We start from the raw sequence: 26,339 nt of genomic DNA, 5'->3' as shown, positions 1-26,339 counted from the left end.
GATGTTTTATCATTAAATGAGTTGGAGAGGACAAAAACAGAACCATTGAACCAACAATTCCTCATTGCTGAGTTGTTGTTTTCAACACCATCTATGGTTTTATTTCCTTTTTTTTCCTCTTAAATGATTAAAGTATTTTTTTGATGTGGGGTTTGAAGCTCCTCAAGGTTAGCCATTCTCAACCTTGGCCTCCTGACCCCAGTAGTTGTAGTTGTTTTGTGCAACTAGGTGTAACTTCGATCAATCTTCCTCCCTCACCATGAAATCTTCTGTTCCCAGCAGGTCTGCATGTGTGACAGAGAGATTACCTCTATGTTGAGAAGCCAGGTTTGCAGGTTGGCCACAGCCTCCTCTCCCAGAGCCAGATTCCAGATGACCACATAAAGCGACTTATCAGTAAAGAAACACTGGTTCACAGTGGTCATGCTGGCTGGACCACCAATATCCCACAAGTTGAACATTATCGACTCCTTCTATAACAAACAGATGGAGAAATATTCAAAGCTAGCTCTGGAGTGTACAAGCCTGGACAGTGGAAGCGTTTCCTCACGTTATTTTTGCCTGAGTTCGGTTTTTCTAGCTCCAAGCCAAAAGTAGAGATGCTGCATTCTGAGGGGGTGAAGGGAGACGCCTTGCCTGTCAGTAGAGCCTCTACAAGCGCCGACTTCCCCTGCCTGGGTGGACCGACCACAAGCATCTTCAGCAGCCTGCAGGGCTCTGCTTTTCGAAGCTGGGCCCGGAGGAACGCCAGGACCGAAGCAGAGCCTGTTTTCCAACACATCAGATTACAGGACATCAGAGAAGTTCAGCAACCTGATACACATCATGCTTTCCTGGATTTATTGGCATGAAACAAAATTGTTCAAAGGGTTAGCAGTTGTTTAAGATAATACAAAAAAAGACCCAACAAATTGTCCATTCAGAAAGTTCTAAGAGCGCTGTACTCCTAGTTCTGTTCAGGGGCGGATTTAGGAAATTTGGGGCCCTGGGCAAAAACAGGCAGGGGGCCTTCTGAATTGAGAATACAGCACATAAAACAGACCCATTATACAGACACAGAAATTGTTACAGAATAGACAAACATTATTTGTGCTAGGTTTTGTCCATTTTCTTGTTGTTTTCCTCTCTATGTTCATTCTCAAAGGGAATGACAGATTTTTTCCAAGCACTAAGCTCACTTAGCTGAAAGTAAATAACCCAGTCCTTCTTTTCACTGTAGACAAGCCATGATCTGCTTCTCTGTTCTCCAGTTTTCATTTGGATGAAATAATAGCTGCATGAATCATGACAGCAGACAAGATAGAGGAGAGCAGGAGGCGGGGTTACCAATCTACTTGCTCTGGAGAGCAGAGTTCACTGCTTTTAGATGTTGTAGTCAAAGGCTACGTTCACACTGCAGCCTGAAGTGACCCAAATCAATTTTTTGGCCCATATGGACCTGTATCTGACCTTTTCATGACAGTCTAAACAACACAGATCCGATTTTTTCCAATGCAACCCAGAACACTTGGCTATGTGGTCCTGAATTCGATATGATCTTTTCAAATGAGACCTGTGTCTGAACGGCCAGGTCACATTCATCCGACCTGAACGCCATTAATACCAGACAGGGGTCACTATTGTGGGTCTTGCTATGAAGAAGCAACAACCATGGTGGACAATGATGCAGAAAGCAGTATTTATGTTTAACCATCTTGAAAAGATTATGTTTTTATGGCTGGGAAAGATCGCTAGATGCGCTCCAGCACTACCATCCATGTTTACTTCCATAAATACAGAGCTTGCTGGCCTGTGATGTTATTGCATCCTATCGAGAATTCGCGAGAACTTTGGCGGATGGTCATGACAACTTCAGGGTGCCTGCCAGAGTGTTTATTTTCCAAAACAACAATGGCATGTCTGCAAGATTACGGAGATGGATCTAGAGTTGCTAGACATCAAAGAGGAAAAGGTTCTGTTAATTGAGTTGGCAAAAAGGCAGAGGAGGACGCGTAGGTGGTCTGTACGCCTCTTGAGTCAGACCAGGAATGAGGCTGGGGAGTTTGTGACACTAGTCCAACCCCTGAGACAGGATGAAGAACCACGCAGACAGCCGGAAAGGCACACCAAGGACTGATCGCAGCTGCTTTTTGTCTGCACACTTCCGCTTGAGGTCTGCGCGGGTTTGAAACTGTTCGAAGCATAGTCAGGATTTTTTTTAGGTGCTCGATGACAACAGAGACAAGTTTGACAGTTGTAGAGGCCATGCGTCAGAAGCGTAAATTGGCCTTAACGACTCTGTCCTCCAAATCCACAACTTAGATCTGTGTTAGTAGGTCGATCTGCATGACCATTAATTGCTGCCGTTGTAGGGTCAATGAATATAAAAAACTACCAATATAGCCAGTTATATTTAGAGGAAACTTCTGCCGCTCATTTAATCATTAATTAATCAACAAAAACTAAAAGACACAAAAAGTACTAGTTAAAGTAGTTATACAAAATAAAACACCTTAAAGAAATTAATAAATTGATAAAAATGCTTGGAAATTAATAAATACTGAAATAAGTAAATATGTTTTTAAATAAAATAGATTGAAAAGGGTGATGAGATGAGAAGAGATGGAAAAATAAGATTTTTTTTTATTATGTATTCTTTTGTATTGAATGGGGAAATTTTATTATCAATCATTTATTAATAACTGTTTTTATTAGCCTATTTAGTTCCTTTTAAATAAAAGCACTTCTATGAGGTGTAGTTAGTTCATGGTGTGGTTAATAAAGGCTTTTTTATATTCCTACAGTGAATCAATACCTTCTTTTCTTACTGCTTGAGGAATATTGGTGATGTTGAGGTTGTCGATGTCCAGCTGCCAGAGGTTGGATAGCTGTCCGAGTTCAGCTGGTAATTCCCGGATTCCTGGATTACTGTCAATGGAAACACAAAACAAAAAAACAAAGGAGCAACGTCAGAAACTCACAGCCAGGAACATTTTACATCCAACTGTCTAAATGTTTGAGTTTTGGCTTCCAAATGCTAAAGCCCCTGGCACACCTTGCCAGAATCTCCTAAAACGCAGGCATACGCTGAACTTTCTATATATTTTTTCTAATTTGGGCGTATACACTGAGTATTCATAACGAGTCCAGAACTTATGTCCAACGACAGCCTAACTTATGCATAACGCACGGCAGCATAATGCACATGAAATAATGCACAAGCCAGTGTCCTGAGGGGGGCAGCGATGCGCCCGGAGGTGCCCAGTGTGGGTACCAGATCTGCTCGGGGCCCCGCCCCTTCTTATGATGTCAACATATGGCAACTCCACTCGGACAAACTGTATTGCATCCATTTCCTAAGGATCCAATCTTTTTTGTAGTTTCCACATAATATTATCTAAATTTACTTTTTTTTTTTTTTACATTTCATTGGCGATCTAAAGTAACTGAAGGTAGAAAACAATCATTGTCACTCTTGAAGGAAAGTACTGCCTTTTAAGACAGACTGAGCTCTGCCGTTTAACAAGGTGACAGAAAAAGTCTCAGCTTATTTTTATTAAGATCTGAGGGCAGAGGACAAACGAAGCATCTTAAAAAAACTGCTTCATAGCGATTTTAGACAAAGAAAACAACAGTTATTCTACTTGTACAAAAGGAACGGTTGTTGTTGATACAAATTCAAAAGTAGTTACTTTGTTCATTATAAACTGATTTTTTTTAGCTTTGTTATCGATTAGGTAAACTTCATCAGTCATTAGACACGCTAACGGACGCTGCGTGATGTTATTATGGTTGTCTGGGCAACTATGTTTTACATCATGTGGCAACGTTCACCCAAACATGTAGTGTAACGTCACTGACACGAAGCAGGACCTGAGCAGATCTGGTACCTAGACCGGTTTACATAAAAAGATTTATTTAATCATGGTATTAACCTAGCTGCTGTTTACGGCCTACCAAAAAAAAAAAAAAAAAAAAAAGAATAAAGAAAAATGAAAATAAAAAGAAAGGAAGAAGGTTTGCAGTCGCAGCAGATTCAGCGTCATGTCTGCTAGGAAGTTGGCTGTGGTCGTAGACGAAGGGAGGATCCATCACGCTCAGCTTCATGCTCACCCTATGATGGGGATTAAGTCTGGAGGAGAACTGATGGTTTCCTCCTGTGAACCCCCTTTGTACCAATACGCCATAATACAGTAGCTGTACGTTAGACACATGTTCAGAGGTCGTCTGGAACACGTTGATATGCGTTGGAGAGAAGTTCTTGATAAGTTATGCATAATTTACGCAGAAGCTACCCATAGGTTTTGGATAAGCTAGATGCTATGACTTATGAGTAACTTACACTTGATGCCAATGATAACTTATACAACAGATAACTTACCTGTATCTTACGCTTAAATACGGCCGGAAATTTTTTTTGCATGTTTAAAATTTATCCACCTACTTTTCATATGTTGACGTGTTTAAGCATGCTTCAGGGTGCTCGTAACTTATACAAAATGTACCCACAACTTATCCAACATATTTTAGCATTTTTTCCAGATTTTTTGTACGTCAGGCAAACGCTGGTCTAAATTGTCAAGGTGTGACATGGGCTTAAACCTGTATCTAGGCAAACCAGACCGACCTTAGCTAAACATGACAGGCCTTTTAAATGAAATTTAAAATAAGGCTCCTGTTCCGTAGGTTAATGTCATAAGAAACTGCTTTATAATAATAATAATAATAATAGTAAAATCCTTCTAAATCCTAAAGATGGCTGCCTCTTGTTGACTTGGGCACCATGGCAGTCGCGGCGGGGACTCACTTGGACAGGTAGAGCTCAGTGAGGTTGCGCAGGCCACACAGTGACTGGGGAACACACTCCAGCTGGTTATCGTTCAAGGTGAGCACTTCCAGGGAATCCCGCAGGACACCAGGAAACTCGATGGGACTCACTGTGAAAAGGAGGAACACACATTCAAAGCTTTTCAGGTCAAACATATGGGGCAAACCTCTATGGAGTAATATATGGAAAAAACGGGGATCTAACGAGAGCATCAATAAAACCCTGATAAAATGATCTTTGTAGTTTTACTTTCTTTTTGATTTAATCAGGGAAAATGTACAGAAACCATTAAACTCTAATGAACTAAAAACCAACCAGACCAAATATTATCATTAGGGCTGATACGGCAATATATGATATTTATCTCTATATTTCTCTTTCCATAAAGTCATCATTAAAAGGCACTTCTGAATCAAAGACACTTTTTCAAACAAACTGTAGATAAACATGAGATCAAAAATCACCTGCTATTATTCATAAAGGTGTAGCGCATCATTGATCTCCCTCAATATTATAAAAAAAACTCAATATTTGTAAGATATTGCCATATTGCCAAGCCCTAACTAGCATCTTAACATTAGCATTTTTCCTTTTGCAGCCACACAAAACATAAAAAACATAAACATTCATGTTGGTGAAAATAAATCTTAAAAAGAGCAAATGATCAAAAGTTGGTTTATGAAAAATCTATTTTCCCTGGAAAAGGTTAATCTCTACTAAAGAGACAACAGCAGGAGAAGTCAAAGGTGTGTAAAGGAAAAGTTGACAAACTCTTTAAACGAGGTGTCCCCTAAATCTTGATCAAAGATCTCATTTCATGCTCAGCTTTCCTGAATCAATATATGATCAACAGCAGATCTTGTGTATCTATACATCTTTCTAAACATGTGCAACAGAACATTTGTTGCCTGCTTTGTTCATCCGAAAAGTATCTTTCCAGTTATTTGATCATCATCTATATGCAGTAACATTTACATAAACTAAAGAAGGGCTGGACAATTAGCATTTATTGCAAATGCAAAATATTGAAAATTTTAAAGAAGCGCAATTTCCAAATCGATAAGGGACCTTAGGCGGTAATACGCCTATAGTGATCCCTAGGGGGTGCACAGAGGCACTGCATGGGGGTTGCGAAAGTTTTGATTGATTTTTTTATTTATTCCCCCCTGCAGTTTTTTCCACTAATTATAATGTATTCAAATCCATGTTAACATGAATTCAACACACAGTAGTAACAGTGTATTCTCATTATGAGTTTGTATGAAATCGTACGAAAAGTTATGCACCGTAATTTCGTACTTTTTGGACGTTTTTTTCGCCGTATGCGCATGCGCATCTTACGCACCATTTAATAACTTCGAATTTAACATACAATTAACCCTAACCCTGACCCTAACCCTAAGGTATAAAACAGCAAGCAACGTAGTTAGAGACATGAAGAAGTAATTATTGCACTGTTTTTCCCATTTTTACGTCTGTCTGCGGATCTGCTTTTTTTGTCTGTCTGCCTGCGCATGCGCACTGATCTGTTTTTTTGAGGAAAAACATCCAAAACGTACGAAATAGTGTGCATAACTTTTTGTACGATTTCATACGAACTGATAATGAGAATATGTTGGTAGGATGTCTTTCAGTCATCAATGCACACATTCAGCGACAAACAGGAGCTCTTTTGGGCACCGTTCACAACACCTGTCCCATCAACCAGGAATCAGAAATACTTTAATAATCCCAGGGAGAAATTACTTTCGTTACAATCCTCCATCTGTAATAGAGTGACAATAGGACTCGTTTGATAGAACACAATTTCATCTAATATATATAATTAGGGGGTCCCCGCTCCATCTCACCATCAGTTTAGGGTCCTTGTCCTGGAAAACATTGAAGACCCCTGGCCTATAGGATGGAGCACATACTGCTAGTGAACAGTTCCATGCAAGCTAGAAGTTGGCACTTTTCCATGCGTTTTGGAAATATTATTTTTCCCTCTGGATACGTCAGAGTAACGAGTGTCTGAAACATTTAGGCTTTTATCAGATGTGATTTAAAACCTGATTCTCATGTTTGCAATACCAGCCCAATAAACAGGCCTGGTAAAAGAGGGCCCTTTTCAACAAATCATGATCGCTGATTGGTCGGTTCCCGATGAGCTTTCAGGAGTAATCAGCATGTTGCGTCATGTCAGTTCAATGACAAAGTGGATTACCTGGATCTGGATCCCTCCTGTTCCATGTTGTCAGGAAAGCAAGCCTCCTGGATCTGGGACCTTCTTCAGTCCTAAAACACAGAGAGTTCGAACTGATGTTTCTACTTTAGTGGCATTCGAGACAGAAAACCTCCGCTTTTTTTTAGAGGTTACATACAGGAATTATTCATTCTTTTATGTCTGTCACAACATTTTCTCAATACCAACATGACTGTGAGCTGCAACTGGAAACTCTTCAACTTTATTTAGGAGTGACTTAATATAAAGTTAATGAAAAGTGTAATTTTTTTGTTTAACTTGTGCAGTTGGTAAGTGTAATAATGCTTACAATTCAAACGGAGTACTATTATTCAAATTGAGATGTAAAAGCTAATTGTAGTAAGAAGTCTAAAGAGAAGACACATTCTTTAGTGCAATCTCAATGAAATAGAACGACAAATAATAAACAGGAAAGATGTAAAGAAAATGTAAAGTTATAGGAACTGAGCAGTTTACACGTGTGTAAATCCAATAAGGTCCAAATTCCTGGACTAACAAAAACCACACGGTTCTTTTTTCTCCAGACACCATTTTTAAATTTCATTATTCATTGTAAAATCTTACATTTGTTTCATTAAGTTAGTTTAACCTTCTATGTTTCCTATAGTTAGAACTAGCCTGCTAGCTAGCACATACTGTTTCATTTCCTAACGACAAAAGCCTTCATTTCCCAAAATGCCATGAGGTCATTGGACATGTCTTTCTAATACGTTTTCAAAAACATAAGAAATTATGTCTAGATGTGCACCTTGTACTGTTTTTTCTACGACCACACACTTACCAGCGATCGTATATGGAACCTTTTAAGCCACTTTTAAAAGATTTTTCTCAATATACTCCTTTCTGGTTAGAACTATTGTTGCGCCGATGCCATTTTTTGGCCCCGATACCATACCCGATACCTGGCTGTGCAGTATCGGCCGATACCCATACCATAATAATGTAAAATAAATGCCATCATGGCTTTGTCGAGCTGCTGCTTACCTTTGTGAAGCAGGAAAAAATCTAATACAAAGTGAATCCAGTAGAACTTTTTATTGCCTACCAGGAGTGGGTGACAATAGTTGAATAAACTTATGGCTCTCAAAATGGTATCTGTACTCTATTTGTTGGTACTCGCCGATACCGATACCACCATTTTAGTGCTGGATCGGGGCCCCATCCGATACTGGTATCGGTATCGGTGCAACACTAGTTAGAACATTATCGCCAAACAGAAGTGCAGTGGGACACCATATAAAAAAAAAAAAAAAAAGATCTTTGCTAGGGCAAGCTAATCTGGGGTTCTGGAGTCAGCTCGGGCACTTTGGGGCAGGTCGGGGGCCCCTCACACCAGCTATTGAGATTATCTTCCTGCTAAAAGAGCCTTAAAAACTTTATATAAATTAGCACCAGGGAATTGAGCACTGGGATGTTTGTGTGTCTTTGTGTGTCTCTTTGTTGCCCTGCAGGTCCTTTGGGGAAGGTCGACTTTACACGAGTGAATAAAGTGAATGTGATTGGTCGTTTGTCAAGGGGGCAGGATTGTTGTGGCGAAAGCTTCGCAAGCAAGTTTGATTGAGGCCGGTTTGTCAGAAGCATCTTGCTAATCAGTTAGCAACTTAGTGCTAGTAGGTTCCCAATTGGAAATTATATTTTGACCAAGTAGCACTAAATTGGTGACTTAGAAACGACACTGTCAAGGAACGCTATGGACAGAGGAAACATGCAAGAGGAGGAGAGTTTTGTGTCAGAGGTCGTGGATGAGTCTCCTCCGTCATACATTTTTTATTTGGAGGAGGAAAGCAGGGATGAAGATGTTGTGGTTTGGTGTAGAAGGCTTCCAGCCGTACATGTTTGAGCCCTTGCCTCGCAACGCTGCCAGTTCTGTTAGCTCTACGCCTGCTGAAGACACAGACGTCCATCCCCGTGAACACTGGGACGGAACTCAATGGGAAAGGAAATGATTATTATTTCTTATTTCTACAATTGTGTATATTAGCTGCGACAAATGAATCAAGATGCTATGACTGAAAACATTTGATTGACAGATGACCGTTGATATATGATTGGCCAAATTTAGGTGTTCAGGCTGACGTATAACTAACTGGCCTGCAGAAGATAATAAAAAAACAAAAAAAAGAGTACATTTATATACATGTTTAAGCCAGAAGGATTTGACATTTAAAAATGATTTCCCTATGACTTCAAGAAGGATGACCTCTAGTTTTAATAGACATTTACAGTGAACACACCAGGAAAGTAAAAGCCTAATTCATTTGAACCTTTGGGCAAAAAAATAATTAATTAATTAAAAATAAAATTAATAAATGTATGTGGAAAAAACGCACATTCAAACACTGGTGCAATACCATTCTGTTAATTAAAACCCAAACTCTGCAATTTCCAATGGTAACAGCAATCGCTATTTCTGATAGGGAAAATGGGCAAATATCCAAGGGGGATTCTTATCTTATCTGGGGTGGCATGAGAAAATCATGTCAGGTGTGTTCATCCCCACTCACTTTCAATGGGCGCTAAGCACCACAACCTCATACAACACAATTTTCTGTTGAATCAGAAGCAAAGTTGTACATTCGGTGTGTTCAGGACATATGCATAGCTGTCAAGTATCATTATTTTGGACAGGAAATGACTGTATTTTACCTTTATTTCCCGTCACTGTTGCATATTAGCAACTTCCCGCAAATTTCTCGCATTATTGTGTTACAAAATTCTGTGGTGATAATTGTAAAAAAATGTAATATTTCTTTTTTGTGTGTCACAACTATGGCGAATTCGAAATTGATTGATTGATTGCTTGCTTTTATTAATCCCACAGTGGAGAAATGTACAGGTTACATCAGCTCAAATAGTCAAAGAAGAAGAAGTACCAAAGGAAGAAAAATGTGCATGGGATATATACAGTACATACAGTGCATCCACAAAGCTTTTACCTTTGATTAGGTTTCAATAATTGATTATTTAGTGTCGGTTTAAGTTTATAGAATGTTTTTCTATTTGTGGCTGCATTTATTTACTTTAATATTAGTCTATTATGAAAATTATTACCAGTAAAGCAATTTGGTATACGAATTAACAACTGTTCCATCAATTTTTGCATTAAGTGGTGTTAAAAAAAAAAAAAAAAGATGTCCCAAAACATTTGTAGAAATTCTAATCATTCAGCCTCAGTCGCGGTCTCAGAGGAACCGGTCCTGCCTCCATACCTGACAAGCAAACTCATGCATATTCACCACAGGCATGTGGATCCAGGTGTTCCTGGTTTATTAATAGCTCTGAATAACAGTGTAATCTCCATTGGAGTTGATGTTTGTATCCATTTACTGTCTCAGTTATAACAGGCATCGTTTATGCTGCTAAATGTTCAATGTGGAGTAAAAAAGGTCGAGGTATGTCTGTTCTGAGCCTCACGGGCTCCAAACGAAGGTCATGAGAGGTCATGAGATCTGGCCAGTAAAAGATATATTAAAATAACAGTGAATGGCCTTAAAGAACTGAAGTTGTTTTTTCTCCAAATGTTCAAGTGTGAGAAAGTTCTTTATGCAGGGGGTGGGTTGGTTCCCCTGGGGGGAGTATGTGTGTTGGGATTTTTGTAAGGTAAAAATTTAACGTCCTGTCTAAGGACGTTAAATAAATCTGAACCTTTTTCTTGCAAAATGCGTCTGCCTCAGCTTCCTAACTCCACATCAGTTTATTCACTGTGAAACTCGAAAAAAGGCAAATCAGGGGTAAAAATGACTGACTACACTGCAAAACTGACTCTGAACAAAACCACATAAACCTTCAGAACAATCACTCTGCTGTCACGGAGTTTACCAAAAACTCCACGGAAGAGAAAAGGTCACCATGCAAAGAAGAAGTGGTTCTTCTTGTTCTGTGTAGGAGTGGGACTTGGTTGGTTTCTTTTTATTACACTAAGACTAAAGGCTGCAGGCAGTACATTTGCAGACAGGTCCAGACAAATATGGAGTGAATTATGTTCCAATGTTGCAACTGTCATGTTTTTAAAACTGAAACTTAAAAAAAAAAGAAGATAAAACTTGATCCAAAAAAGATTTTAAGATTAACTTTTCTGTTTTCTCAAATTATATTTTTTCAAATTATTACAAAAGAAATCTGTATTATTTTTCCTATATTATAATTGATTATAAACATATAACACTTCTTTCCAGATGTAATGACACCATGACATCAGGGGCTTAAATGTCATGGAGTATGGAATGATGTGGACAGCTCAGGTGGCTGGACAAAATATTTCCAGATGTTGCATTCAGGAACCGTAGGAAATAGAAATGTTTTTAAAGCATCATCGATACCCTATGTTAATGTAATTGGTATTAAAAATCCACATACTTCACTGATCTAAGCTGTTAATGTTACCCTATGACACAAATCTCATTGGATAAACTATACTGACAGATTTGTGCAGCATTTTCAGTCCTCTTTGGACCTTCTGATGTTATTAAAGTAAAACGGAGAACCGCCAGACTGACTACAGCAGAGGCAGAGCACCTAATCTGACAGTCATCACTGGGAACTGAAAAAAAGAGAAAAACTTTAATCTAAAAAGTTGTTTCAAATATTTTTTTTTCAAATGATTTTGTCTATTTAAAAAAATGTATACCAACATTTTCCTGGAGCAATAAAGATAGATTTACAATAGAAAAAAATGAAAGCTACTTATGATTTAAAATATATACCTTTAGTTTCAAATCTGTTTATATATATATATATATATATACACACACACATATACATATATATTTATATATATATATATTTTTTTTCAACTTTAAATTTCATCCCAAAAATCCCCAAAATTGCCAAATGGCCATAAAGCCCCTGTTTAAATTCAAAACGTTTTGGAGACTTACATAAAAAAACAAAATTTCAATTGAAATAAAAAAAAGAAAAATACATGTAAAGCTAAAACTTTTTTTTGTTAAAAAACATTGAAACTGAATAAAAAAAAAATGAAATTGAAAGAAAAACCTATTAGAAAGTGAAAAGAAATGTTTAAAACAATTTTTGCTCTCAAAAATTTATTTTCAGTTTCAAGTCTTTTTTTAAGTTACTTTTTCTTCAGTTTCAAAACAAAATGTTTTGAACAAACTTTATCATCCCCATCAGCTCTGTAATTCAAACTCCCCTGATGTTCCGTCCTAACTGGTGCAAAACAAAACAACAAAATGCGAGTTGTGACCGCCTGTGAACCAGGAAGTGTCTACATGTGAAGCAGTAGCGAGTCGACCTACCTGCCGAGCACGTTCCTGGAAAGATCCAGAGTCTTGAGCTTAGAGCACTTCCACTTATTGGGAGCAGGCAGTGTTTCTATGAGGTTCCCACACAGCTTTAAGGACATGATCGCCTGAGGAGAGAACCAATAACAGCAGGGTGAGACATCGACATGGGGGGGGGCTCACTGTACTGGTGACAGTCAAGTCTAACAGCACCGGGAACATCAATAGAGCCAGAGCCCATGGAACAAATAAGGTTCCTGTTTGCAAATTAGGTCAGATTATAATCTAAATCTACTTCTGCTTTGCAAAGCATTAATGACAAAAACAATAACAAACCTTCTATTATCCTGATGTTGAATCATGCAGATCAGGCTTAGTGTTACTAATGTGACTGTAAACTGACCCAGAACATAAGACGTTCAGTTCCAACCATTGGCATCAGCATTGCAATGCAAAAAAACAACAACATTCCACCTCAAATCTGTTGCTTTACAGTAATTCTGATCAACAGGCTCGGCTCTGCCAGCAGAAGTTTGGCTGAGATTAAGTTCTTTCTATCACTTAGTCAAAGCTACATCCTGCAGAGAAGGTAAAGGAGCTGATATCCAAACCTTTGCTCCTAACAACACACTGCAAAAACTAATCTAAAAATAAGTAAAATGTCTCCTAAAATGGGAGTATTTGCCCTTAATCTGAGCTGCTAAATAATACTAATGGAGTATTTTTTCACTCAAAATAAGATAATTAGATATTATATACTTGAAATAAGTTATTCCTATAATTCAATTGGCAAGCTGTCTGACTTCTCCGCCAGTTGACAAATATTTGAGCGATACGCAACAAACAGTTTGTGTCACGTAAACAAACTAGAGCTACTTTTTACACATTCAGTGCAGACCTAGGAACCTTTGGCAAACACTTGTTTCTATCAGGACCGGTCCCTTACCAACCGTTTCTCATAATGGCTCTGTTTGAATTTAAGGCTCCACAGCTCCAAAGAAACAGATGTGATACATTATTTACTTTCTACTAATAAAATCTGTTTTTTTACATTTTTTCCTGTGTGATTTTCATGGTAATTTTGACTGTAATGCCTGTTGTTGCATATTTGCTACACACCTGCATTTCTTTTTCTTTTTGTACAAAACAACTTAATTTGGCTTTGACTTGAAAACAAAATATCACCAAAGTTTATTTTGTTTTAATTCACATAAATAAATTAAAGCTTGAAGAGGCTAATTATAAAAGCCCATAAAACCATCCAGTAAGGATGAACCTGGTGGTTCGTACCTCCAGTTCAAAGATATATGAGGGAAGCTCCTTCAGGCAGTTGTCAGAGAAATCAACCTCCTGCAGCTGAGTCCTCCAGAAGATGGATATGGTGTTTGGAAGGTTCTCGATGATGTTAGAAGAAGCTTTGCAGATCCTCTACATAAAAGAGATTAGAAAAAGTTTAAGCATGTTACTACAAACATTTCTGCAGGTTTGCTGTTTCATCATATAAGCACTGAAGTCTTTCCATGATGTGATGATCGACACTTATCCTCAGTAATACATCCTCACACGTTTTTCAACCAGTTTTATATTACTGTTCATTTCTGAAGGCATCTTACAAGAATTTCTCAAGATAACGAGTTGATTAACCTGCATGAGTAATGAATGAGGCCGGCCAACAGCCCTGGATTCCCAGTCCATCCGTGCCTGTGGGGCCTTTAGTTGCTCAGTCACCGTACCGCGTGTGTGCAAAAATTTAGTTTCCTTTTCACTCATTGTCAGGTTGTGGTGGATGATTGAATTGCATGGAATATAGTATTAACAAATCTGACTGTTTTTTTTTTTTTTTTTTTTACGAAAATCTTTAATCTAGACCCATTTTGGGGGTAAATGCATCTTATACCTGTTAGAGTCGTAACACCGGGGCTGTTCAGAAAACACCTGGACACATATGTCAAATTGCTTATGAATCAGAAGTGGAAGCAAATCATCAAATCAAAAATGTTGCGTTACCTAAAAGTTAGGATTATTTACAGTGGAGGTCTTCAACGGGGGTCCGCGGCCCCTAAGCTGGGCGTACACTGTGCGATTTTTCTCAGTCGTTGCATGCAGCTGCTGCTCACACTGTACGACTAACCGCAGGGTTTAGTCGTACAGTGTGAGTTCACAGCTTGTGATTTAACTGGTTGCAAAAGTATTGGTTCATTAGACCTTTTTTTATATTCCCCACTGCAATTTTTTTCCACTAATCGAAATGTCATTAAAGCCACATTAACATGAATTCAACACACTGTAGTAAACAGATAAATGGAGGCAGAAGATGTCTTTCAGTCATCAATGCACACATTTAGCGACACACAGGAGCTCTTTCAATCTGGACACCGTTTCATTCACAACACCTGTCCCATCAACCAGGAGTCAGAATCAGAAATACTTTAATAATCCCAGGGAGAAATTACTTTCATTACATTACTTCATCTGTAATAGAGTGACTATAGGACCAGTTTGATATAACACTATTTACAATATATATAATTAGGGCGTCCTCGCTCCATTTCGCCATCAGTTTAGGGGTCCTTGGCCTGGAAAACGTTGAAGACCCCTGATTTACAGAATTAAACATAAGCTGCCATGACTTATACTTCTAAATTCTCTCCTGCTGTTGTGGTATTGAAGGTATTTTACCACACACCAATCATCTCATTATCACGAGAAAACGGCTTTCATTATCTTTAGATAATGAGAAAATGTACTTAAAAATTATCAGGGACAAGACCGCTTTCAGCTTCCGTACATTAGAGCTATAAGTTGAAAATGTTGTGCTAGGTAGAAAAAAAGTGGGCAACTTCCAGGTTTCCCAGAGTGACCCACATCTCACACATCTTTTTTCTTCCCTGTAGCATGACTTGATTCTTAAATATTCCTGTTTTTTTTCTTTGTTTAGCAGGTAACAGAGATCGGTGCATGAAGATGCCTGATCTGAGCCACTTACTGGCAGCACTTCGACCCGTGTTCTCATTACATCAGCATTCAGCTCCTAGCTCTGCATCGTCAGAGGATGTGTTGTTGATGCTTCACATGCTGAGTAACTCTTTAGCTAACTTTACAGTTTAATGTGAAATGAATGTGGGTCTTTTCTATGGGGTAAATTTTGTTTCATTATTGTAGCAAAAAAGAACATATTTTGTAAACGGAAATTTAAAAAAACAGTGGAATCCAGAAAAAGGAAAGTCAGGAAAATTAAAAAGAAAAACTCTGAGATTGTGTTTTTTTTTTTTTCTATCCATGTATTTATGCTCATTTGTTTAACCATTTATTCACCAACAGGTTAAAGCATAGAGAGAGTGGTTGGACATCTTACCAGCGGACAGGCCCAGGGGTCGGGGAAAGCCCTCAATCTGTTTCTGCTGACATCAAGGCAGCGCAGGGACTTTAAACAGTGCATGACTGACGTGTGAAGACTGGTTAAACTATTTCCAGACACATCCAGCACCTCCAGCTTACGGAGACCGATCCAGTTCACATCTGTCAGAGCAATGATTAAAAAGAATAAGAATTATTAAACAAAACAAAAGTTAGCACCTGCCTCTTGCATATTAAAATGAAAAGTAGGATTTTTATATTTTTATACAATGCAGGTATGGATCAGTGGGTGCTGTGGTTCCCCTTGCAGAAAAATCCCATATCCCAGAGTACATTTATAAACACGTTAAAGCCAGACTGATTTGACATTTAAATATGATTTCCCTACGACTTTAAGAATATGTCTGCATATCAAGCTGGTCAATCAATAAGATCAATTAACCTTAGTTTAACGAACTGATAACTTGCATCCCTATTCTGAAACAAACCATAAAATAGCATTGCTTTGTTGTATTATATTGTACAACAGTTAATTAACCATGGTAATAACAAATTTTACCGACCAAAAAGCTGTCATGTGTGAACAGTAGAGGTGAGTATTGGATGGGTGTTGGGATACGATACGTGTCACGATACTTGGGTCATGATGCAATATTATCACAATATCACTATTTATTGCAATATTTTTCCCAGCTATCAAAATTAAATGGGTAGATAATAAAGCAAGTGCTGAATATTTTCATCAGATAATACTGACTGTTTAGTTATTTTGGTATCCATGTTGTTTGGGGTTTGAGTCAGTTCACGCTTTCCACTTTGACTGACTAATCTACAGATGCGGCGCTGCGCCGCACAATAAAAAGTGCTCCACAGCTCCATCTGCCATAGTGGCGATGCCGAGGAAGCCCATTTTCCCTCCGATTTTTAATTGATATTTAGAACTGAAAATCTGATTTTATATTGGGCACCCGCAAAACACAATTTATCGCCAAATTGATTTTTTTCCCACACCCCTAGTGAACACAATCACAAAACCTGGTATGGAACGTACTGGAGGGGATGTCGAACAGGGTGGTGAGCTGGTTATTAGCAGCACTGAGTTTCTGAAGGCGGGTCAGATGGAGAAGTCCCGTTGGTAAACTCTTTAGCTGGTTATGGGAGAGTGTCACAACCTGTAACCTGAACCATTGGAAAGTTTGAGAAGCACGATAGTATAGTAGTTCTTTATATGCAAACAAAAGCTTTAATGATTAATTTATTGAGAGTGAAAACACAAAGTGGGTGAAGGTAAAAGCAGGAATCAAATATCTTTGAATAAAGGTTAGTGTTTCAGCAAATCTAATTAAAAAATAGGTGTTCAGATGATCTACGTCATGCACCTGCAGCAGATCACATCCTGCGAGTTCTGAGCAAACGGCAGCTCTTTCAGAGCGTTGCTGGAAAGATCCAGAGTTTTCAGGTGGATGAGCCCCCAGGGGACGACGGAGGGCAGAGCACTGAGGCTGTTGGAGGACAGGTCCAGGTGGGTAATCTGTGAGCAGACATCCATGATCCAGTCCAGCTCCAGGAAAGGCAGCTGTAAGCCGCTCCAATACACGCTGACTCCCTGCAGACACAAAGCGACAGACAAACTCACCAACAGACAGCTTTGACTCAGACGACGAGCTTTGATGGTTACAGTTTAAAAGCTAATGGAAAACCCGTAATTTCTCTAATTAGAATGATTACAAAATAAGGATATTAAAAACAATCCACTGGACTTTGTTTCCAAGTTTGAAGGCGTTTTGCTTCCCATCCAGAAAGCTTTTCCAATTCAAAATGTCAGGAATGAGTTTAAACAGAGATTTTGAAAACATTCAAATTTGAACAGATGAAGGGGTCCACACCTTTGGAATGGGAGGTCATTTGCCTTCTTTTGTTAGCCTGCAATACCCCATACCTGTCTATGCCTCTGAAAGGGGGGTCGTTAAGGGAATTGTTGGCCTGTCTGAATAGACAAGGTCCTCCAGTCTACTTAATTAAAATGAGTTTTTAAAAATATTTTTTTAACTAAATGATTTATAAAAGGCTTTTGGAGTTAGTTATTTAAATATTTTAACCAGACAGAGGCTTTATGTTAAAATCCCAAGTCTTCTGAGTATCATTAAAGTGATTTGGCCCAGTTTTTTTCTTCCTTGCTAACCAGTTAGCAACTTAGTGCTAGTAGGTTCCCAATGGGAAATTCCATTGGGACCAAGTAGAACCAAGGGTCGTAAGAGAAAAAGTGTCTACGAAGTGTAGGAGAAGAAAAGGAAGGCCTCAGAAGAGGCAGATATATCCCAGAATGCTTTGCGTGGAGAGCTCACCTCGCAAAGCATTATGGGATTTTCTGTCACAGCTGCCCGCTGTCGCTACCTGATAGTGGCAACTAATAAGAAAAATGGCACAGGCACAGCGCTGTAGAGGAGGAGTTACATGACCAACTGGGAACAAAAAGCTGTGATCATTTGTGCGACCGGTAAGACAACAGAGTATACAGTCTTTGCTCTATATAGTGATTGAGGGATTTGGTGTTAGGGCAGACGTTCAGACACAGTAAGCCGGTATGAGCTATGAGAACAGCAGCATTTAAACAGAGCGTGCACGAGGAGAAATGGACCCGTGCATGCTCTTGCACGCGTTTAATAGACGTTCCCTCTCAAGAGCGAGTACAGGGTTGTGCATGTGTATATTTTTTTTTAAGTGGAGAGGGTGGGTCAATAATCAATCAATACCACACTGGGGAGGGTATGATTAGCACATAATCTTGAATCACTCTCCTTATCATCAGAACAGATTCTTCCTCTAACAACCAAACAGGTGCTGGATAAAACACAGACAGACCTCCACTCCATTGGCACCAGTGGTTTCATGAAGTTTCTGTCTCAGGAGACGTTTGCTGAAGTCTGGATAGTCCATCAGGGTGTAGGATGAAAATTCAGCTCCGTTTTCTATCAGGAAGTGAGCAATCTCCTCGTTACCTATAAAACACAACAACATCTTTACACACTTGAAAACGCCAGAGAGAAAAAAGGTGTTTGCAGAGATTCTTTCCCTTGAAATCTATCAGTTGCAATGCTGGCATCTGACTCCGTAAGTTCTTATCATCATCATCATCAGCTTTTAAATTGACCTGCAACAGCAGGTGAGGCTGGAGAGTATCTTTTCCATCCCAATTTTAATACGTCCGATGCAGACCTAGGAACCTTTGGCATACAGTTGCTTCAAGTAGGACTGGATGCTGACGGACATATTTTCTCAGGAACAAGACATTAAAGACAAAAATCAAAAAAGAAGGAGCTATTTTTGTGTATAAGGAAAGCTAATAATAACACTGACTTGCTTTTAGAGTGTTTTTACTACCTTCATTCACAGATAAACTATTTTATGAAAGTTATCTGACCATCTTCTTTGTAGCATATTTACTAAATCAGGCCATTATATTAAAGCTATGCCCTAAACTGTTGCTATTTAGAAAAAACTTTTAATAATCTTTCAATAGTCATTAAAATAATATCATACTGGAAAATAAATGTCAGTTTGATTACTGAGTGATTTTTAAGTAATTTATTATTTATAAATTCCTTGATTTTAGTGAAATGGATGTTTCCAAACAATACAATGTAATACACCATATATTTGCATTTCCTAAACATTATACAAAAGAAAAAAAAAAAAAAAAACATAATAAAGGTTCCTTTAAAGGAAGATATTTCAGTAAAAAGGTGTGGGCTAAAGTCTAAACTTAGAGCGCCTATCCTAAATAAGCAGTTCTGTATTGACTGTTACAACCTTCTTTAAAACTATAAATATATAAAACTATAAATATATGATATATATATATATATTATTGACTCTCATAATTACCTTTACCAATTTGAACTGTGTTACACGTAATTTGTTAAATATCGGCTGTTACAATGTAAGAGACATGATTTAATTCATTGTCTACAGATATAATCTGTTTATTACAGTTTTAATATTGTTTGATTTTTATCTTATTCTTTTTCCAATCAGCCTGTAGTTACTAATTTGCTACATACCAAAATTTCTACTGTTTTTGTAAATTAACAAAAGTAACAATCACAACCTTATTTAGCAATAACCAAAAGACAACAAAAAAAATCAAAAAAATATTAACATGCATATAAATTCAGGCATCAGTGTTAATAAAACACAACTATGCTTCATGCAGACGCACTAGGAAAAAAAATCCTCCCATCTCTTCACAGGCTCGCTGAAGGTTGTTCTCTGGTGGCCGTTAAGATTCTATTTGGTGTTTTAATAAATCTGCCACAACATTTCAGTTCAGTCATTGTTTTAGTTTAGCTATACAATGTCTATCGTCAAGCTGCGTTTAATTTGTGATGGCCTGTGAGTTTTTTTTTTTTCTTTATTGATATTATTTTACTACCGGTATTATTTTTTTGTGACTGTTAAAATGTGTTAACATGGTCACAGAATACCCCCCACCCCATCATCCTCCTTTGCAGCCACAGTGACTGTAGAAATGTAATGTTTGCATGCAACTTTCCTCCAGACTTCTAAAAGCGCTAAAATAGACACCAAACCTACAACTGCAGTTGGGTTTCAAATGGAAAAATTACATTGCACGTGGTAAATAATACTAAGAATTTTGTGCTTTTGTTAGAATATTATCTGCATATTGATGAAGAAACTGAAGATAAAAAAGTTCACACTTTTTCTCTTTGCTGCTTTTTTTAGATCTTCCCCTTAAACACATGCAAACATTTTTTGCAGAACTGTTCAAAGAAATGTTGAATGCATGGAGCATTTCTAAGCGGTCACTGGTGTCCAACCTATTTCCTCGCCCACTCTGCAAAGAAGATGTTTAACCTAATTTTTAAGACATATTATTTCAGACTTTCTAAAAACAGGAACATCTGTTTAAAACATATTACATATCTGTAGCTGCTGTTTTTTGAAGCAGGAACAAAGTAAAATTCTGGCATATTGCTCAGGCGCCCACACCTTGGCTACATGGAATTCAAGGACTTTTCAGGGCCAGTGCTCTCAAATGCAACGACTAAGCAGAAAATTGTTTAATAGTTCAGGATGCATGTTTGATTCTTTAAAAGAAATTCAGCTTCATAAAGTTTCTGAATAAAGTCTGCTGATGTGGCCACAGGCTAAATTATTTCTTACAATTTTGACAATAACTATAAACAATAAAATTGTTTATACAATTTCTATTAAATGCTATTTCATTCTAAGCCAAATACTGCAGTAAAATATGTGTCAATATCGCCTCTTTATATGAGAAATGAACCGATTGTCAGATGAGCATACCCTGTCAGACCAGCATACCCATAGTCAATACCAGGTTATCCCTTTAGTTTATCCCTTAACACGGTTCTAACTACCTCAACGGGCATGTATCCCTTTAGTCATGTACAAAAAAACGACTTCATTACTTACTTTTTGGTGTTTTTTGAAGGGTATGCCCTTCAAGGGGTATGCCAAAATGGGCTAAAAGTGTTAAAAACCGAACTTCTCCTTTAATTTGTTAGTTTTTGTTCATGACTAAAGCGATGCACGCCCGTTGATATAGTTTAAAGTCTATTTTTCATACAAAACTAAAGGGATAAACACAAATCTGACGTCTTGCGCATGCGTATGCTGTTCTGACGGGGTATGCTCATCTGACAGAACACCGGCAGCCAGAGTCAATGCATACAATTTGACATAAAAAAAAAAAACAACATGTTCTCCCTGCTATCAGTTTCAAAGGAATATTTTATGATATGCTCATGTATCATAACTGGACCAATGCAGCTTCACCAATGGTCTCTGCTTTGGTTGATCTGCTGCAGGCAGTGCACCTGACAGGCTGGTGCCTTTTTATGGCTTTCTTCAAACACTTTCCTGGGGCCTTGAACTTTTTTTTTTTTTTATTGTGGAAGCATATTTTTTTAGAGATGTCCGATAATATTGACCGGCCGGTATTAGCATAATTATGTGATATCTGTCCATATCCTTATCGGGTTTTCTCCCGATAATTAAAAGCCGATAATATAATGCCTAGATTTTGCGAAATATGTTGAAGCGAGCGCTCTTGCCAACACGCGAGGCTCACTGATGACGTCATTAAACTGTGCCAGACGGCAAACTGTGTTGCAGCAGCGAAGCTAAACTGTTTGTAATGAAAAATGTCTGCGGTGTGGAACTTTTTTAAAGTTTCAAATAATGACTTGAAGTTTGCGATTTGCAACGAATGTGAGGTCCTTGTCATGCGTGGGGGAACCAAGACGTGCTTCAACAGCGATCCTACATTAGACTTCATTTGTGTTTACATTCAATTCTGTGCAATACAGGTGTACTAGTGAGGTACACTTTTTTTCCTATTTGTGAAGAAAATAGATTTATCTCTTGTTTGAATATTCATTGTCAGGTTAATCTCAGGAAGAGCATATTCCAAAATGTTGTTGAAAATAAATGTCAAATTTTGCATTTTCCTGAAGTTGAAATCCTGTTTTTATCCTCTACAATGGTAATTATTTGTGGAATATACAGTGTGTAGTGGGGCATCACAGTAAATCTAGGTTATGCTTAAATTTTGTGACTGCCATGATGTGAAATTAGTTTATATCGGTATCGGCTTATATCGGAATCCAAAATTCAGCATTTGGAATATCGGCAAAAAAGGCAATATCGAGCATTCCTAATATTTTTCCTTGGCCTATTTGTGAGATAAAATATTTTGAGTGTCCCTTTCCTCTGCCTAAATAGAGGTGATTGTTTAGATGTGGTGTACCAGTCTGTATGCTGGAGTTAAGTTATGGAGCTAAGAGTGGGGATGACAGAAAGCAGTTGCCTCCCTACTCTAGACAAGGGTGAAGGGAAGATTCATGAGAGATAAGAATGAGGTCACACAGCCTCCTTGATGCCGTGAACAGCAGAGTGTTTATCTGGCTAAAATGTATGTCCTTGTTTTTTGTATGTCAAGTGTTTTTTCTTGGGAATAACCAAATATTCAAGTGTGAGAAAGTTCTTTATACAGGGGGTGGGGTGGTTCCCCTAGGGGGGAGTGAGTGTGTGCACCATACGATACCAACTTTATTTATGAAGCACTTTATACACTGGACAGGACCAAAGTGCTGTACACAATCATAAAATACAATAAAATTATAAAATAGAGAAAAAACGAGTGTAAAATACATATTAGTATACAAAAAGAATAAAACAAAGTGAGTGTGTGTGATTTTGTAAGGTATAAATGTTTATACTGAGCTTGCTGCTGTCAGAGAGCCTATCTCTCCGTCCGAGGACTTTAAAACAAAATTAACCTTTTTTCTTGCAAGATATGCCTCTGCCTCAGCTTCCTAATTTCACATAATTTACAAACTTTCAAAGATTTCAAGGACCAGTAGGAACCCTGACTTGTGATATAAAAGTGATTTGGATCTCAGTAAATAAGAACTTAAATCTTCTTCTCCCGCCTTTATTTCATCAGGAAACTTCTCTACAGTAGTAGCTGATTCAAAGCTAACAGCTCATCCTACTATTTAAGGAAGAAAACACAGTTCTTTCCTGCTAGTCTCAGAAATTGAAAGTAAAGTGATTTATGCGAGGGGCCACCAAGAGAAATCAGAATAAAGCAGAGATTGAACATCACTTTACTATCTTTTCAGAGCAGAAAGTAACACCAAACTAAACCCTTGTCTCCTTACTTGCTTGAGCAGCCGCGTACAGCGGCAGCCCGCAGAGCACAGCAAACTCGTTGCTATGGATGGCAAAGTCCTTCACATCTGCCTCGTAGCTGTGGACCAGCAGACGGACCACTTCCAAGTGACCCTGCTGACAGGCGGTGGCGAGCAGGCAGTTCACCAGGTCTCTTTTCAGGCAAACACCTAACCGGTAAACAAAAAGGACTATTACAATTACTATTCAATTACTTAAAGGGATCCACAATGACACGATAACTGATAACTAGTGTTGCACCAATGTTTTTTTGTGTGTTTTTGGCCCCGATACCCATACCTAATACCTGGCTGTGCAGTACTGGCCGATACCATCGGTTTGAATTGATGTGCGTGTGTGTATGTATGAAGATCTGCATACTAATTGGATGTAAAATAATTGCCATCATGGCTTTGTCAAGCTGCTGCCTACCTTTGTGAAACAGGAAAAAGACTCATACAAAGTGAATCCAGTAGAACTTTTTGGGTGACAATAGTTGAATAAACTTTTGGCTCTCAAAATGGAATTGGTGCCCTATTTGTAGGTACTCGCCGATAACGATACCACCATTTTAGTGCTGGATTGGGGCCCCGCCCAATGCAACACTAACTCTTAGCCCCTAGAGGCCCTAGTTTGGCAACTTCCAGCTGTAGCGCTCATTTTATTTCCAGGTAGTGAAGCAACAAAGCATAACAAATGCCAAAGGGTAGTGAATACTTCTGCAGGCCCTAGCATACAAAACTGAAGCATCATGCACAGGACTGCTTCAAATCCATTTCATTTGTTTAGACCCTTGCCACCAAATCATTACCTTGATTTTGAAAGTGATTTGAATCAGATTTAGCTGAATAAAAAGTGATGATTGTTGAAGAGTTTATTCTCCTACTAGGTATGGAATCCAGCAGTTCCTTGAGCAGGTTGGAAAAACCGCAATGTGCCGCCAGGACAGCCGGGTTACAGAGCGACGGCTCCTGAGGAACAGGGATACGGGCCTCTTTCAGGAGGTAGCACACACTCACTATATCAGAGTGCTGGGTGGCCAGAGACAGCAGACGGACCTGGAGGAGGACATACGATGAAACAGAAACATGTGGCCTTTATTTAGTTTGATCATCAACTAAGAACTTCCAGCTCAAATAAAAATGTTTCATAAAATTATTGAGATTTTTTATGTCATACTTAAACCTGACTTTTTTCAGGCTTCAAGTAAGAGGTTGTTCACAGCATTATTCAAATTTACAAGCATACAAACCATGGTGGGGCGTCAAGGGCTGGTATACGCTTTTAAAGTCAAAGAGAAACGGCCGTTCCAACCGTTGCATTTCCAAATTCTGGTGGTGCACGCCTGTGACTGGTCGTTTATCAAGAGGGTGGGGTTGTTTTGGCAAAAGGTTCACAAGCAAGTATGATTGTGGCCGGTGTCTCAGAAGCATCTTGCTAACCAGTTAGCAACTTAGTGCTAGTAGGTTCTTTATATTCCTTTTTAAACATCAATCTTTTTACTAAAATATTCTTTTTGTCATGATTTGTGGACATTACGATCTAAAGAGAAGCACCATCTCCTGGTCAGGCCCTGTAATTCAGTGTAAGGTTGGAATCAGACTAAAAAATGATGCACGCCCAGGAGAAGGCCAGTGGCTGGAAGTTGGAGAGGATTTTGCTGGAAGCTGCAGGGAAGCGGGCTGCCAGTTGGCTGGTGTCTGTCTGGGAAGGGCCATTTTGAATGGCTGAGTGACAAAGTCAGTTATCATCACTGGACCGCCTTCTCCAGTTTTCCTTCACAACACTAGCATAGCCACTTTAGCATCATCTGGCGTCATGAGCTCGCCAGCTTCATGGCAAACGAGAGCCAAAGGCATTTGTTTTTAAAAGTAAATTTTGACATTTCATGATATAAAAATTCATTTTGAACTCTGATTATGATTAGAATATGTTTAGTGACCCATCCTGCAAACAGGACGCCTAGGTGCGTATCCCCCAGCTGGGGGGAATAAGCTGCCAATGTGGGTCCTTATGCAAGACCCTTCACGCTAATGCCTGCTTTGGGGGAGTGGCGGCCTAGTGGTCAGGGCATAGAGCTTGGATCCCTGAGGTTCTGAGTTCATGCCCCACTCCAACGGACTGCCGATGGGTCACTGACCAAGACCCTTAACCCCACACTGCTCCCCGGGCGGCCCACAATAGCAGCGCACTGCTCCCTAAGGGGATGGGTTAAATACAGAGTGTTCATTTCATTGCTCTGTGCCTGTGACAGTGTAATGACAATTAAAAACAATGGAAAATAACTATACAAATAGACAGTATGCTTTATTATATGCTTTACATTGCTATTTATTTTAACTGTTCTGAAGATAAAGATGAAGAAGCAGTGCACAACGATCAATTACATGTAGCATGAACCCTGACAGATGTAAACATTGAGGCTAAAACCAGTGGTGGCGAAGATACCAATCTTATTTCTCAGTTGAGAACAAAAGGGGGCGTGGCTTAAAGTTCATAGTACACACCTGAAAAATGTTTTTGAGATGTATGGGGAGCTTCTGCCTTCCTTGTCATCTCTGGCAGTCCCCTTCCACTTTTTACATAGCGGACACAGGTCTGTAGGTATGTACCAAGGTGGATAGGGACCTAATATCTTTGGTTTCCCCCCTGAACACCAGACCCTATCTTTTAATTTACTCATTAGGCCTAAAGAACACTAACCTGACAACAGCCAGATGCATGTCTCGCTCCGCCTAGCTCCACTCACATACATCTGGGAACCCGCCATAGGAATTGCCTTTACTGAAGGCTGGGCCTTATCAAAACTCCTTGCATATGATTGGATAAGCCACTTGTCTGTCATCTTTATTGACGTGCTATTTCAACCACTCACACCGAAGCTAACCCGTGCATGTGAGAGGAGGAGCCATTTGGTAGATCAAGCTCTTGCCAAATCCGGTCGGGAGAAGGGCGAAAACATCGTTTC

General features: G+C 38.8%; 1 protein-coding gene across 1 annotated transcript in view; it reads right to left on the bottom strand.

Annotated features, from left to right (window-relative positions):
* lrrk1 (leucine-rich repeat kinase 1) overlaps positions 1-26,339 on the bottom strand; it is a 90,252-nt gene that overhangs the window by 39,824 nt on the left and 24,089 nt on the right. The window contains exons 4-16 of the mRNA XM_015378367.1: positions 24,258-24,429; positions 23,362-23,541; positions 18,515-18,651; positions 17,032-17,258; positions 16,704-16,831; positions 15,651-15,814; positions 13,586-13,723; positions 12,311-12,423; positions 7,014-7,084; positions 4,787-4,916; positions 2,795-2,907; positions 551-765; positions 309-473 (exon numbers count right to left, since the gene is read on the bottom strand). Coding sequence (XP_015233853.1) covers positions 309-473; positions 551-765; positions 2,795-2,907; positions 4,787-4,916; positions 7,014-7,084; positions 12,311-12,423; positions 13,586-13,723; positions 15,651-15,814; positions 16,704-16,831; positions 17,032-17,258; positions 18,515-18,651; positions 23,362-23,541; positions 24,258-24,429 — 1,953 coding nt within the window. The remainder of the gene's footprint in view (positions 1-308; positions 474-550; positions 766-2,794; positions 2,908-4,786; positions 4,917-7,013; positions 7,085-12,310; positions 12,424-13,585; positions 13,724-15,650; positions 15,815-16,703; positions 16,832-17,031; positions 17,259-18,514; positions 18,652-23,361; positions 23,542-24,257; positions 24,430-26,339) is intronic.

Source organism: Cyprinodon variegatus, unplaced genomic scaffold, assembly GCF_000732505.1.
Source record: "Cyprinodon variegatus isolate N-32 unplaced genomic scaffold, C_variegatus-1.0 Scaffold171, whole genome shotgun sequence".
Lineage (NCBI taxonomy): Eukaryota > Metazoa > Chordata > Actinopteri > Cyprinodontiformes > Cyprinodontidae > Cyprinodon > Cyprinodon variegatus.
This window is presented reverse-complemented; position numbering and strand designations above follow the sequence as displayed.